The 12,443-nt window shown below is 38.5% G+C and overlaps 1 protein-coding gene across 1 annotated transcript in view; it reads left to right on the top strand.

Annotated features, from left to right (window-relative positions):
• Nucleotides 1-12,443, top strand: part of SPTAN1 (spectrin alpha, non-erythrocytic 1) — a 49,719-nt gene continuing 37,276 nt past the window's right edge. Inside the window, exons 1-8 of the mRNA XM_075170338.1 lie at nt 1-48; nt 5,494-5,733; nt 6,362-6,487; nt 9,011-9,151; nt 10,316-10,462; nt 11,110-11,243; nt 12,026-12,170; nt 12,264-12,418. Coding sequence (XP_075026439.1) covers nt 16-48; nt 5,494-5,733; nt 6,362-6,487; nt 9,011-9,151; nt 10,316-10,462; nt 11,110-11,243; nt 12,026-12,170; nt 12,264-12,418 — 1,121 coding nt within the window. The 5' untranslated portion in view covers nt 1-15. The remainder of the gene's footprint in view (nt 49-5,493; nt 5,734-6,361; nt 6,488-9,010; nt 9,152-10,315; nt 10,463-11,109; nt 11,244-12,025; nt 12,171-12,263; nt 12,419-12,443) is intronic.

The following is a 12,443-nucleotide window of genomic DNA, read 5'->3' as shown; positions in this document are numbered from 1 at the left end:
CTACATTCCTCCATCATGTTGTCATCGTTTCGTAAAGTCAAAGTCCAGGTATTTTTACATAATGCATGAAGTGTCAGCGCCATACTTGCCTGCCTTTATTGCAGTGACCTATTTGTAACAAAAAGCCATTCATTTGAGAGTTTGTTCTGTATAACAGGTGCTTTATTTGTACTTCAGTGTTGAGTCTGATCTGCCTTTCCTTTAATACTCTGAATTTCCTCATTTCTGTTTGTGATGCATGATGTGTGAACGTCTTGTAGTTGTTATAGTTCAGTGTGATCGGCTTTGGTGTGGATTAATCTTCTAAGAGATTTTTGTTTTAAAAAGTACTTGAGCAGTGTCTTTTTACTTACAGCATCTAAAAATCAACCGTGATAAGATTTACATTGTAGAACATGATGCGTTCGAAGTGGGCTTTGGTTCGTGTTCCATCCGCTTGCACAGATTTATCATCCTTGTATTGTTGTGGTGCAACTGTTTACACATCTGTGTTGTTTTCTGTTCAGTGATGGTAAAATAAATAGGATGTATGGACCAAACTTCAGCTGGGTAACACAAGTAACTAGATTTTATTTGGAGATTACAGTAATGTAAACGTTTATACTACAACTAAAGTTACAATGAAAAGATAACAAATGGGAATGGAGAATGCTGGGTTCATTATATAATATCACATTACCTGTAAACTCGGCGTTTCTGCAATGCAGTCGAGGTAATTTGCTTTCTCAGGAGTCTCAGCAGAGCGCAGTCCTTGCCAGCCCTTGCCAGCATAGTTTTATCAAAGGTCTGTGGTGGTATTAAAAGCAAAGCAAAGCCAAAAAAACCCTTGTACTTAAAGGCACCATATTCAGATAGACAATTCAGCTGCTTTTATTTGAATAGTGGAATTAAAATTTTAAGACTAAATGCCTAAAAATGAACAAGTCTTTAATAGTCTTTCGTATTTCAAAAGTGCATAGTTAAGGCTGTCCACAAACCCTCTAATCAGCCTAAATAACTAGATTTGCAGCTTGCTTTAGTTCAAACATAATTTACCTTTCTTTTTTCTTTTAATGCTACAGTTTCTTGTGTCCCTGTGATAGCTAATTAAATTTTGGGGCTTGTTTGAATTTTACCTGCGCTGCCGTTAGTCTGTGTGAGACTACGGCATTAAGCAGCGACTTCGGCACATCTTGGGTTTTTGTACTGCAGCACTTGACTTATTTTTCTGGCTTGGAATTTGTAGAGGTTTGAGGCTGTAGGTGATCCTTCCTTAACAGTAATTGGGGAGTATTTGGACACAGGGTTCTGCTGCACGTAGTCCACCCTTAAAATGTCTTTATTTTGTAGATTTAAGTTCATAACAAACCAAGTGACTGGGCATTAATTTTGGGTTTTAAATCTCTAGTATAGGGTATATGATACGACATCCTTCGGTTACTTCTTTGTAACACAATATGCTCATGCAGTTCCCTCCACAGAAGCAGGAGCCAGTGCACTGCATACTTTTCGGAAGGATTCTCTTACTTGCGTGCGGTACCAGTACATACTAACTTAGCACGCAACCGAACCAGGCAGTTGCGGTGGTTTTGTGTTTGAGACATACGTCTTACTTCCCTCGCGTTTTCAGGAAGCTGTGAACGGAAGAAATGAAAGTTGGAAAAGTGTATGGGTTTTTTTTTTCCTCTGTCCTTTCCTTTTGAAGGTTATTTTCACATCCAATATTAGAATTAAAATTTTTTTTGCTTAGAGAAGCAGCAATCCATTCCCGTCCCCCAAGAGGGAGGCAGGAGGGAGTAGCAAATATCAGTTAAATGTTCCTTTGGCAAGACTTACAATGCGTAATATTGATGAATGCAAAAAAAATGCATCAAGCTGCTCATGTGTGCGTACTTGGGAAGCAGGGAGTGTTTTGTTAGGGAAAGTACTCGTATTACAGGCTATTACTAGGGTCATGTATGCTGAATATATGTAACGCGCATCAGGACTTGTCTTAAGAGAAAGTCATTATTTTACTACATCTTAAGATAATGATCTTTATATACTGATATCTGATTGTTTTTCAGGCAAAGGAGTTTAATTCTTCAAGCTTTTGTAATTGTTTTTGAAAATAGGCTAAAATCTTCTGTATAGCGCTGAATGTATTTTACATTTGAGTTTTTAAATCCCCAAAAACATGTTTTGGTAAGGGAAACGCTGACAGCCCTTATGTGCGTCTGCCCTGGTGGCACCGCTGTAATTCCTGTTTAACCCACCTCGGTACCGCTGTTTTCCGAACATGAATGATGTTGCTGACATCATCGTTGTTGCACTGCGGTGTCTATAAATATCTGCAGTTGTATATTCCCATGCAAATTTTAGTGTACCCTTATGTGTAATTTGTATCGTCTGGGGAAGGCCAATCATTTTAGACTGAAGGATGAGAGTAATAAGTTTGTTTTGCGGGGTTTTTTTTTTTTTAATCTTAAATTTACTTTTTTTTTTTTTTTTTTTTTAAATACCACCACAATGGTACAGTGCGAAGAAGCATTTCTGATTATTTTTTTAGTTAGGCGTAATCTGGCGGGTGGCTTTCTAAAGTTAGTCTTACAGCCTAAAAGTGCGGTGGCAAATGCCTTCGGGACAGTTAAGATCCGCTGGTTTGGGGACGTCTTTGCGAAGACGCCTGCCTTGGCTGTCCGGAAGGCCGAGGCTCGGGGCAGGGGCCGGCCGGTGCCGTCGCTCCTGCCCGCACCTCCTGGAAGGTTCGCTCTGCCCGACCTTATCAGCCGGCGCAGGCAGCGCGGGGAGGGGCCGGAGGCAGCAGCAACGTGGGGAATGTTGTCTCCGCACACAGCGCCGGGGACGCGGCCGGTTATCTGGGGTCGTGCTGGGCATTCCTGTACATCCCAGTATAAGCTATGTTTTTCACGTTAAAACATAAAGCACAACTTTTTGTTGGCGGTTTTCTTGCTAGGGGTGCAGAGGTGTACCATAAATACCTTCGACTGATGTGGTTGAACCAAGAAGGTTTAGAAACACCGTGGAGAACTGCTTCATATTCAAGGGGGGTACTGCAGTTCGAGCGTGAAAACGTTGGCCGTAGACTGCATCATTCTGCAGCATCGATGACTTTTGAGTTCAGCCTCCCTGGCGACTGCTGATCGCGCTCTGGCAGAGCACAGACTTGCTGACGTCAGCTATCTGCTGCAGGAAAGAACAGTCTATTATTGCTAGACCAAAGCACTTCTTTTACAATTGACTAGCTTGACTTACTGTAGTTATAAAAGGAGCCTTTCTTTTAACGAATTCCAACAAAAAGATGAGCCAGATTGCAAGACTTGTGTGGTGAGAGGCAAACCAGCTACCAGGCTAAATTACAGGCAGTCTCCTATTTGGTTTTTTAAAATGTAAAAATAATTTAAATGATAATTTAAATAATTTAATTATTTGCATAATTTAATTTAAATCATAATTTAAAGTGATTTAAAATCACTTGGGCTGTGGAGGTTATTTCTAATACTGAAATATAAGTTGACAGCAAAAGACTGTGCAGCGTTCTAAAGACTAACTAGGATTTCATTTTCTCCTGGTAACACTCATAACCAGAATAAGCAGAGAGACAGGCTGCAGTCCTGCGGTACTTGTGGACTAACTGCCGCTTCGTTACTCCTGAACACAATTCAGTTTAAAAGAAGCGTTGTCGGAATTCAAACACGGTTTGACAGCACAGGAAAGGAAGTTTTTAGCAATAACTTGCTCTCCTGGAGGGAAAAGGCTGTTTGAAAGAGCGCTTGAAAAAACAACTGCTTTCTCGGGAAACCGATCTGTAGTTGAGCTCAAGTTATGTTCAGGGTTTTGATCTTTTAGTACTCGGATACGCTAATCAAGCGGAGCCTTTGGTACCACTGCCAGATGAAACCTGGGCTTCGTTTATATAGTACAGTCTACACAGACTGGGTTGTTTTTTTTTTTATCTTGCCCTCTTTTGACAATAATGAATGAAACGCCCAGGCCTGGAAGAGAAAGCGAAGCTGAATTTTCTTTCCTTCCTTAAACTGCCGCAATGCAGTCGGGGCTCAGGGTTCACGGCGTAGCGGCTGCTGCTGAAATGGCTGTCCTCTTGCAGGGTGGGACTGTTGGAAGAGAGCTCGGGAATGTGTGAATTCGCCCCCATATGTTCCTTTCTGTCAGATGGTCCCTTTACAAGCGCTTGGAAACCAAACAGAAAACACGGCCATATAGATCGCTTTCCAACCTGTGGAGTTTTTCATACAATTATGCAAGATATGTGTCTAATTAAAGCATGTGGCTAACTAATGACTAAATAACAATTTAATATTTAACGACCTATTTTAAGAGATTGCCTGTGTCTTTTAGTATGCAGTTATAGACTGGGTTTCTTCCCTGTTTTTAACAGGATTGATGGCAAGTACATTTAGCTTGATGCTTACAGAATTTATAAAAAAAGCATTAAGTGAGCTATACATGTAAACACTTGTACATCAAGACGTTAATTGCATAATTGTTCAAGCACGAAGTGATTGTTGCAACAGTTTCTTGATATGGAGAGTTGTCAAATAAGTGGGTAAATATCCAAACTCCAGTGACAATAATGATACTACTTCTTAAATTTGTGTTACAGTTCTGTTCTAATGCACAGATCTCTTATTGAAAATCAAATTGCTTTTTGAAAGTTTAGGAACTGAAAATTAAAGGTTATCCCAATTTTAATAGAAAGGAGATAAAGCAGAACAGTAGTCAGTTCTTTGCTGTCTGTGGTAGCAATAACAGGTTTTAGTATATAACGCAGAAAAAAGTGTATTTTCAGTCGAAGCGGTCAGAGCAAGATCGCTAGTTATATGAAATGTTCCTTGACTTGTCTAAGGTCAGATCCATGAAGCAGTGTGAGCCTCTGTATTGGCTTTTGAAAGGTTATGTAGGGAGCGGCAGGATGGGTTTGTAACTTTTTTTTAATTGAGAGAACAGAGAGGAGATGGGACACACGGGGGGTGTGTGTGTATATATATGTATGTATAATATATATAGAGAGATATATATATGTGTATATACACACTTATGTCAACCAGTTAGCTGTTGTTTAAACAACAGTAATATTCTTACTTTAGTTTATGTATATTGAGTATTTTAAATAAAATGTTTCCAGCTTTTATATGTTGTACAAGAAATATTTTATGTCTATATGTGTGCACAGAACTACATTTTTAACATTTGTATTGGACACACGCTACGGTTTGAGATGACGTGGCCTTTGTTTGACTGCAGCCATATTTTTCCAAAACAAGTAGATGTTAAATGTCTTCGTAAATATTCCTTTCCCATTATTTTCTGCTAGAGTTGTGCTTTTATTTATTTATATGTATAATATTTATATTTGATACACATACCTGCACACACAGAGTAAGACTGTAAGTAAACCACCTGCGAGTTTAAAAAAGCAGGCTTTTCTTTCATCTCTTCCTACCCTACCATTCTTTTATAATACAAACAAAATGTATTTTTTTTGGCTTTCAGAAAATGGATCCGAGTGGTGTAAAAGTGTTGGAAACAGCAGAAGATATCCAAGAAAGGCGTCAACAAGTTTTGGACCGTTACCACAGGTTCAAGGAACTATCTTCTCTAAGGCGCCAAAAACTTGAAGATTCCTATCGATTCCAGTTTTTCCAGCGTGATGCAGATGAGCTTGAAAAATGGATCCAAGAGAAACTGCAGATAGCATCTGATGAAAATTACAAAGACCCAAGCAATTTACAGGCAAGTCCTACTGCCATTTTATGTTCCTGTATATAGATATTAGGGCGTACCAGGTCAGCTGGGATAGACAGAACAAACGCATAAGTGTAACTTGACCTGAGCGTGGTGAAGAACGATGGATGCAAATACCCTTGCAGCCTTGCAAAGTGTTCTTCAAAAGCCTGCTTTCTTTGCTGATATAATTGGAATATTTCTAATAATGGATTAGATGCTAAATCAGCATAGAAAAAGTTACACAGTGCAATGTAGTGTAAAACCAGCTTTGTTTAATCCTAGAATTTTTTGGACGCTTTGGCTCTGTAAATAAATGCGAGTTAACTCTTATTGCTTCCACAAAAAAAGATATTTGTAGAAAATTAACTTGTGTGGGTGGAACTAGCTGATGGGTTCTCAGATATTTGAACATTCCGGTGTAAAAGAGCAAACACAATAATGAAATAACTAAAATTGGAATGTTTGAATCCACCCGTGAAACATACGGTACAGCTAGGATTTCAACTGTGCTATTTTATTGTTTGTTTGTCAGTACTGAATATGCATGAAATACACTGAAAATCTTGATGCTGGGAAATGTGGAGGAGGGCTGCGCACCAAATCTCAGTCACGTTCTTTGATATTTTACTTGTAGGGGAAGCTGCAGAAGCACCAAGCCTTTGAAGCTGAGGTGCAGGCCAATTCAGGGGCTATCATTAAACTGGATGAGACTGGAAATCAGATGATCAATGAAGGCCATTTTGCATCTGAAACCATTAGAGTGAGTTTTAAAACTTTTTTTTCCCCTCTTAACAGTCTTTTCCTTAAACGCTTTGTGCAGATTGCACAGATAACTCTATATTCTAAAACACTTTTTAAAATTCTACAGGTATTTGATTAGAGAAATCACAAGAGAATTTCTATTTGTTAAGCTTACAGATATTTTTCTCTTTCATGAGCACCCAGCTCATATCTTTTCTTGGATCCAGTTCTGAGGTGAACTATCTGCCAGTGGAGTCCAGGAACTTGGGCTGGGAAATCATCAGTAATTCAAAGATGTGCTGAAAGTCACAAGGCAAATAATTAATTATACTTGTGGTTCTTCCCAAAATGGCAAATACCAAGAAGCAGCAAATTCACAAGGCCTGGTGTTAGGGATGTTGACCACTCATTTTTCTGCTTATATATAGCATTTTAATTTTCTGCAATAATAATTACAAGTAACACAAGCAACCATACCAGTAAACTGCAGACATCTAATTTCTGTGTGCTCTGGCTCAGATCAGGTCTCTAGTGATCTTTACTTTGTGGTTAAGTTGTACTGGCCATATGTTCGAATCTCTTTGAATTTGCTTTTTCTGTGAGCTCAAGTACAGTGCTCTGTCTGCTCTGATTATCCAGCAGTGATCATCTCTTAGGACAGCTGCTTCCTCAATAACAAGCAGTAAGCTTTCTTCAAATCCTTTTCTGAGATCTACTGTTGTTTTTTTCTTTCTCTCTAAATCTCCCAACCTGTGTAATGACAGTGACAATGGCAATGACAAATGTATTTTTAAAATCTTTGCTGCAGCACTAGGTAGGTTTACATTTTACATTATTTGAGTGATTATCAATGTTCTAAAAAGTCTGAGGAAACTGTAAATTTTAAGCAATGACTTGACTTGAGAGTTACCTTTTACTCCTTCTCCTATGTATTCTCATTTTTCTCTGGTTATGTTAGTGTTCTCTCTCTTATTCCCACACACATGTGCACACACGTACATGCGCATAAACCTACCCGTAAACACTTATTTTTGTTCTGCATACCAACTTCTTCTCTAGGGCTTATTTTGTTAAATCTGCTCTTTCTGGGCCTCAGTTGTTTCAGTGTCGGTTATGGCTGCATTTTTCTTTAATACAAGGAAGTCTCCTTAGAGTTGTTTAAAGCTTTTTCCTTTATAAGATTTGGATGTGAGCTGTTACAGCTTTTCAAAAGAAGAACTCTCGTGATATTTTTGTGGTGATTATCAACTTAACTGATAAGTTTATCATTTCATTGTAACTAAGATGGTGACTAAGAAAAGCAGAAATTTTTTCTATACATTATATAATTAAAAACCTCTAAGGTAATGATTATTTTAGAAATGTCTTTGTGATCATATAATCTTTACAAATAGAAAAAAAAAAAACGCTTTGCAGTTGGATGATCTTAAATAATACTGTGTCTTAGCTGCTCAATATAAGTTGTTAATTGTGTTCTGTTTGGAGTGGTAATTTGCCTTTTAATGGTTCAGTCTTTCACGCCATACCGGACCGCACAGCGCCCAATAGTAACAGCTACCCAAGTCGGGTTCCACATACGAGTAGGTGAAGCTTTGCAGTGCAACTTGTTTTTGCGATGTCTTCTTTCTTCCTTGGTTGACAATTTGCACTATCCTTTTGGGCAGTGCTAGGAAAGAGAGTTGTGTGAGCTCTTTCCTCCCTTGAAGCCTACCTAACTGAACATTCTAAATGGATTAAATGGGTGTCCGCCCATGCTGGATGTTCAAAAGCTTCTCTAGCGTGACTTTCAAGTTTCAGATCTCGATGAGCAAAGCGTTATAGATGATGGGTGGAGCAGATACTTTCCTGTTTTGCAAGTTGTGTTTCTGTGTGGGAGTGTGGTTTTTCTTTTAATTGTCTATAAAATTTATGGTTGCTCCCAAGAGTTTTGAAAGGCAGAGTGGAGCCAGAGAGAGACTCAAAACTAGTAATTGCTCCTAGTATTTCAGTATTATGTTACTTAACAATGTTGGCTAAATACATTAACTGACTAGTGCTAAGAGAAATGGTTAAAATACTGTAAAGTGGCACAAGTTTGACTTGAAAAAAAATGCATGGTCTTAAATAAAAATAAATTCCAGAATGAAAATGAGATTCACTTATTGGGAGTTGACTTCCATGTAAAAGACTGAACATTTGAAGGGGACAGCAGAAAATTTTTGGTCTGACTTCACACTAGCATAGAATATAAATCAAATTTTATCTCAAAATGTTTACCTTACAGTTATGTAAACGTAGTTATTTGATAGCTTCGTTAATTAATAACAAGTGTTTAAATAGTCAGTTCAGTAATTTCTAATTTTGTGTTGTTATGTCACTTTACATCTATTGAAAACTAATGACTGGAGATGAAATTGTTACGAGGTTTGTCCACCTTTTGTCTAAAGTAAGGTTTAGGATGTACAACTTTGGGGGGAAAAAAAATCTTCTGTTAAGGTCAGGAAGGGAATAAATCTAATATTGTCTGATACAGGCTTTTAATAACAACATCCCATTGTTCTAGACTCGGCTGCAGGAGCTGCACCGCCTATGGGAATTACTGTTGGAAAAGATGAGAGAGAAGGGAGTCAAATTGTTGCAAGCACAGAAGCTGGTGCAATACTTACGGGAATGTGAAGATGTCTTGGACTGGATCAATGACAAGGTATAATTATTACCTGCCTTTACTGTGTTCTTGATGGGAAATTTGATGTGTTTGTGTGGAAATTTTCTATCGACATACAGTTGCTGGAGCTCAAGTAGTCACAGAGAGCTTTTAAAGGCACCTATATGTTTTGTTTAGGTTATTCATATTGTATAAGCAGTAGGTATGCAAACTACTATTCCTTCTTTTGCAGCCATAAAAAAAGGTACTAGACTAAGGGAGGAAGCCTGCATATTGGAGAGCGTAGTTAAACATAATCAATTCTTTCTTTGCTTTGAGGAGACCTTCATATTTCTCATACTAATCAAATTCAAGTTTCCTGTAAGGGAAATCTACAACATGTAAAAGCAAATGTTTTTATAAATGTTCTAAACGATCTGTTATAGAAAGTAGCCAATGTAACCAGCAAGCAGTGTGTACATAATTACTTAATGATTGGAATATCTTTAGATATACATTGTAAGGACATTTGCTGCAAGAGAACTGTTGGCTCTTGATTCTTTGAACTCTGAGGAAACAGACCACAAACCACACTATCAAGAAGAAAAGCCACAAAATGATCATAAAGCTTTTCTTAATGATGGTTTGCTATTTTGTGTCACTGTGGGTTCAAACTATAAACCCTGCATAACTGTTACTGAATATGACTGTGCACTTTTCATAATGAAATCTTGCATCAGAAGCCTACAGCAAATGCCTATAAATAATCTAAAAATGTAAACAAATTCTGGTCTCTGTGTGTACTCCAAAATAGCATGGGCAATTATTTTGTAGTTTTAAAAGTATGCTTTTTCTGTGCATATTTTCTTTCAGTAATTTAGGTTGTTGTGATAGTGATCATCGTGCATAGAACAGAAAACTTATGATAGTAGAATTGGTTATATTCAATAACTTGAAAAATGAATAAGAGCAAGCAAGACGAAAAAATAATACCCTTAATGATCTTGCATGTTTTCTGCAATAATGGAAAGATGTTGGGGGGGAGTGGAGTTTAAAGGAGGAAACGTTGTAGTTTTAAATCTGACTTTAAACACAGTGATTGTAACTATCTTTGATTTATTCAAAATTAGGACAGTTTGCTTCCTGGTTTCTAGTAGTGATTTCCCATAAGCTTCCAGTAGTGATTTCCCACTGAAATTGAGTTTTTTTTCCTCAATATGCTAGGAAGCAATAGTGACCTCAGAAGAGCTTGGGCAGGACTTGGAGCACGTTGAGGTTTTGCAAAAGAAGTTTGAAGAGTTCCAGACAGACCTTGCAGCTCATGAGGAAAGAGTAAATGAAGTGAACCAGTTTGCTGGCAAACTTATCCAGGTAAACATTCATGTGTGTTGAAATCTGTCTTGGCAAGTCTGGTATAACACAGCTACCTTTTGTCTGCAACTTCTTCTTTTTCCCCCTGGTTTGGTAGCGGATCTTTGTTTTACTCTACATAAAGAGTAAAAAGCGTGCCTAGATCCTTGGCTATCTTAATCTTAAATGGTCGTCATTTGATTCACTTGTTCTTCTGTGGAACAGCTTGAGTAACTGCCCCAGCTGAGAATGTTCTGAAAATGTGGAGAGTAGTGATTAGTAAGAGAAACTTTCGTATTTGGGGTTAAATGTATTTCCCTTGGACAACCAGGATTAATATATCTTCTCATATCTTCTCTTCTGGTATGTCATCTGGGACTTGATCAAGGATGGAGACAGGGCAGGAAGTATCACGTTCCAGGAAAAAAAAGATTCTGTTTACAGCCCTCTTCCCATTGAGTAATTAGTGCATAGGGAAATGTCAATTGCTGCGAGAATATTCAATGTTTATACAATGAGGTTTCAGGAAAACTCTCCAATTGAGTGATCATCTGGAAAGTACAGTTGTTATAAATTGATCTCCTGAAAAACAGCGGTGTTTTGGGGTTTTGTCAATGGATGTAAAATCACAGAACACATGAAAATAGCGTGTTTCCTTTGCTTGCTAGGAACAACACCCTGAAGAGGAACTGATAAAGTCCAAACAGGATGAAGTAAATGCAAGCTGGCAGCGTCTTAAGGGGCTTGCCCTTCAGAGGCAAGGGAAACTCTTTGGGGCAGCTGAAGTTCAGCGCTTCAACAGGTATGATCTTGGCTGGATCTGCTGAAGTGATGTAATATTTGTGTGGATGTTTAGTGATGCATTCAACTGCATACAGTACTACGAGAAGAACTACTGTTGTCTGTTATGTTTTTGCTTTACTCTTCCTCATGACTTGTTGAATGAGGACCTTGTTGTTCTAGAATTACCTTAGAATAGTCATTCTGATTTAGCTTTTCCACACTTGGCAGTTTTGTTCATTCTTGCTAATGGCAGTTTTGCTTCCCTTTCCTCTGAGGGCTTTCTCCCCCAATTTTGTCCTAGATGAGCCTTAAAAGGGGTTTTTTTTTTTGTTATCAGATGGGTATCAGTCCAATTGTTCTGGGGGTCTTTGAGCAGTGTCTTTCTATCCTCATCTCCATCTACAGCATTTTGAGATCTGCTGTAATTAAGTCGGAGAAAGGTCCAGAGTGGGAAATGGACCTACTAGGTGATGGTGCTCAGTAGTGCTATAATTCCTTGTTCGCATCTGGTGACATCATCTGAAGAATGGCCTGCCGATAAATGTCAAGGTTTTTTGAGATTAAAAAAAAAAAAGGTCTAATTTTTTAGTGTGTGGTTTTTTGGCTTTGGGTGATGTTTTTTGGTTTTTTGGTTTTTGTGGTTTTTGGGGGTTTTTTTTAAAGTATGATTGTAGTTGGCCGCAGCGTTTATATATATGAGTTTGTGTGCCAGTACGTCTGGCATACATACAGGAAAACATCCTGCTTTCTTCCTTTTTCCGTACAAGATAGACTGCTTTCAATTTGTGCTTTGTTTTGAAGGGATGTGGATGAAACAATCAGCTGGATTAAGGAGAAAGGGCAGTTGATGGCCTCAGACGATTTTGGCAGAGACTTAGCCAGTGTGCAGGCTTTATTGCGTAAGCATGAAGGCCTGGAAAGAGATCTTGCAGCTCTGGAAGATAAGGTACCCATACGAGATGCATTTTACCTAAATTTAAACGAGGTAACCTGCTTGTAAAAGGCTAGAAGCTTACTCACTGTTTGTGACCGAGTTTAGGTTAAGGCCCTTTGTGCAGAAGCTGACCGTTTGCAGCAGTCTCACCCAATAAATGCTTCTCAAATTCAAGTGAAACGGGAGGAACTGATTGCCAACTGGGAACAGATCCGAACTCTGGCAGCAGAGAGGCATGCTCGCCTTAATGACTCGTACAGGTAGGAATACTATCATGCTGAAATG

The sequence above is a fragment of the Calonectris borealis genome, chromosome 21, assembly GCF_964195595.1.
Source record: "Calonectris borealis chromosome 21, bCalBor7.hap1.2, whole genome shotgun sequence".
Classification (NCBI taxonomy): domain Eukaryota; kingdom Metazoa; phylum Chordata; class Aves; order Procellariiformes; family Procellariidae; genus Calonectris; species Calonectris borealis.
The sequence above is the reverse complement of the archived record's forward strand: the minus strand, read 5'-3'. Positions and strand labels throughout refer to the sequence as shown.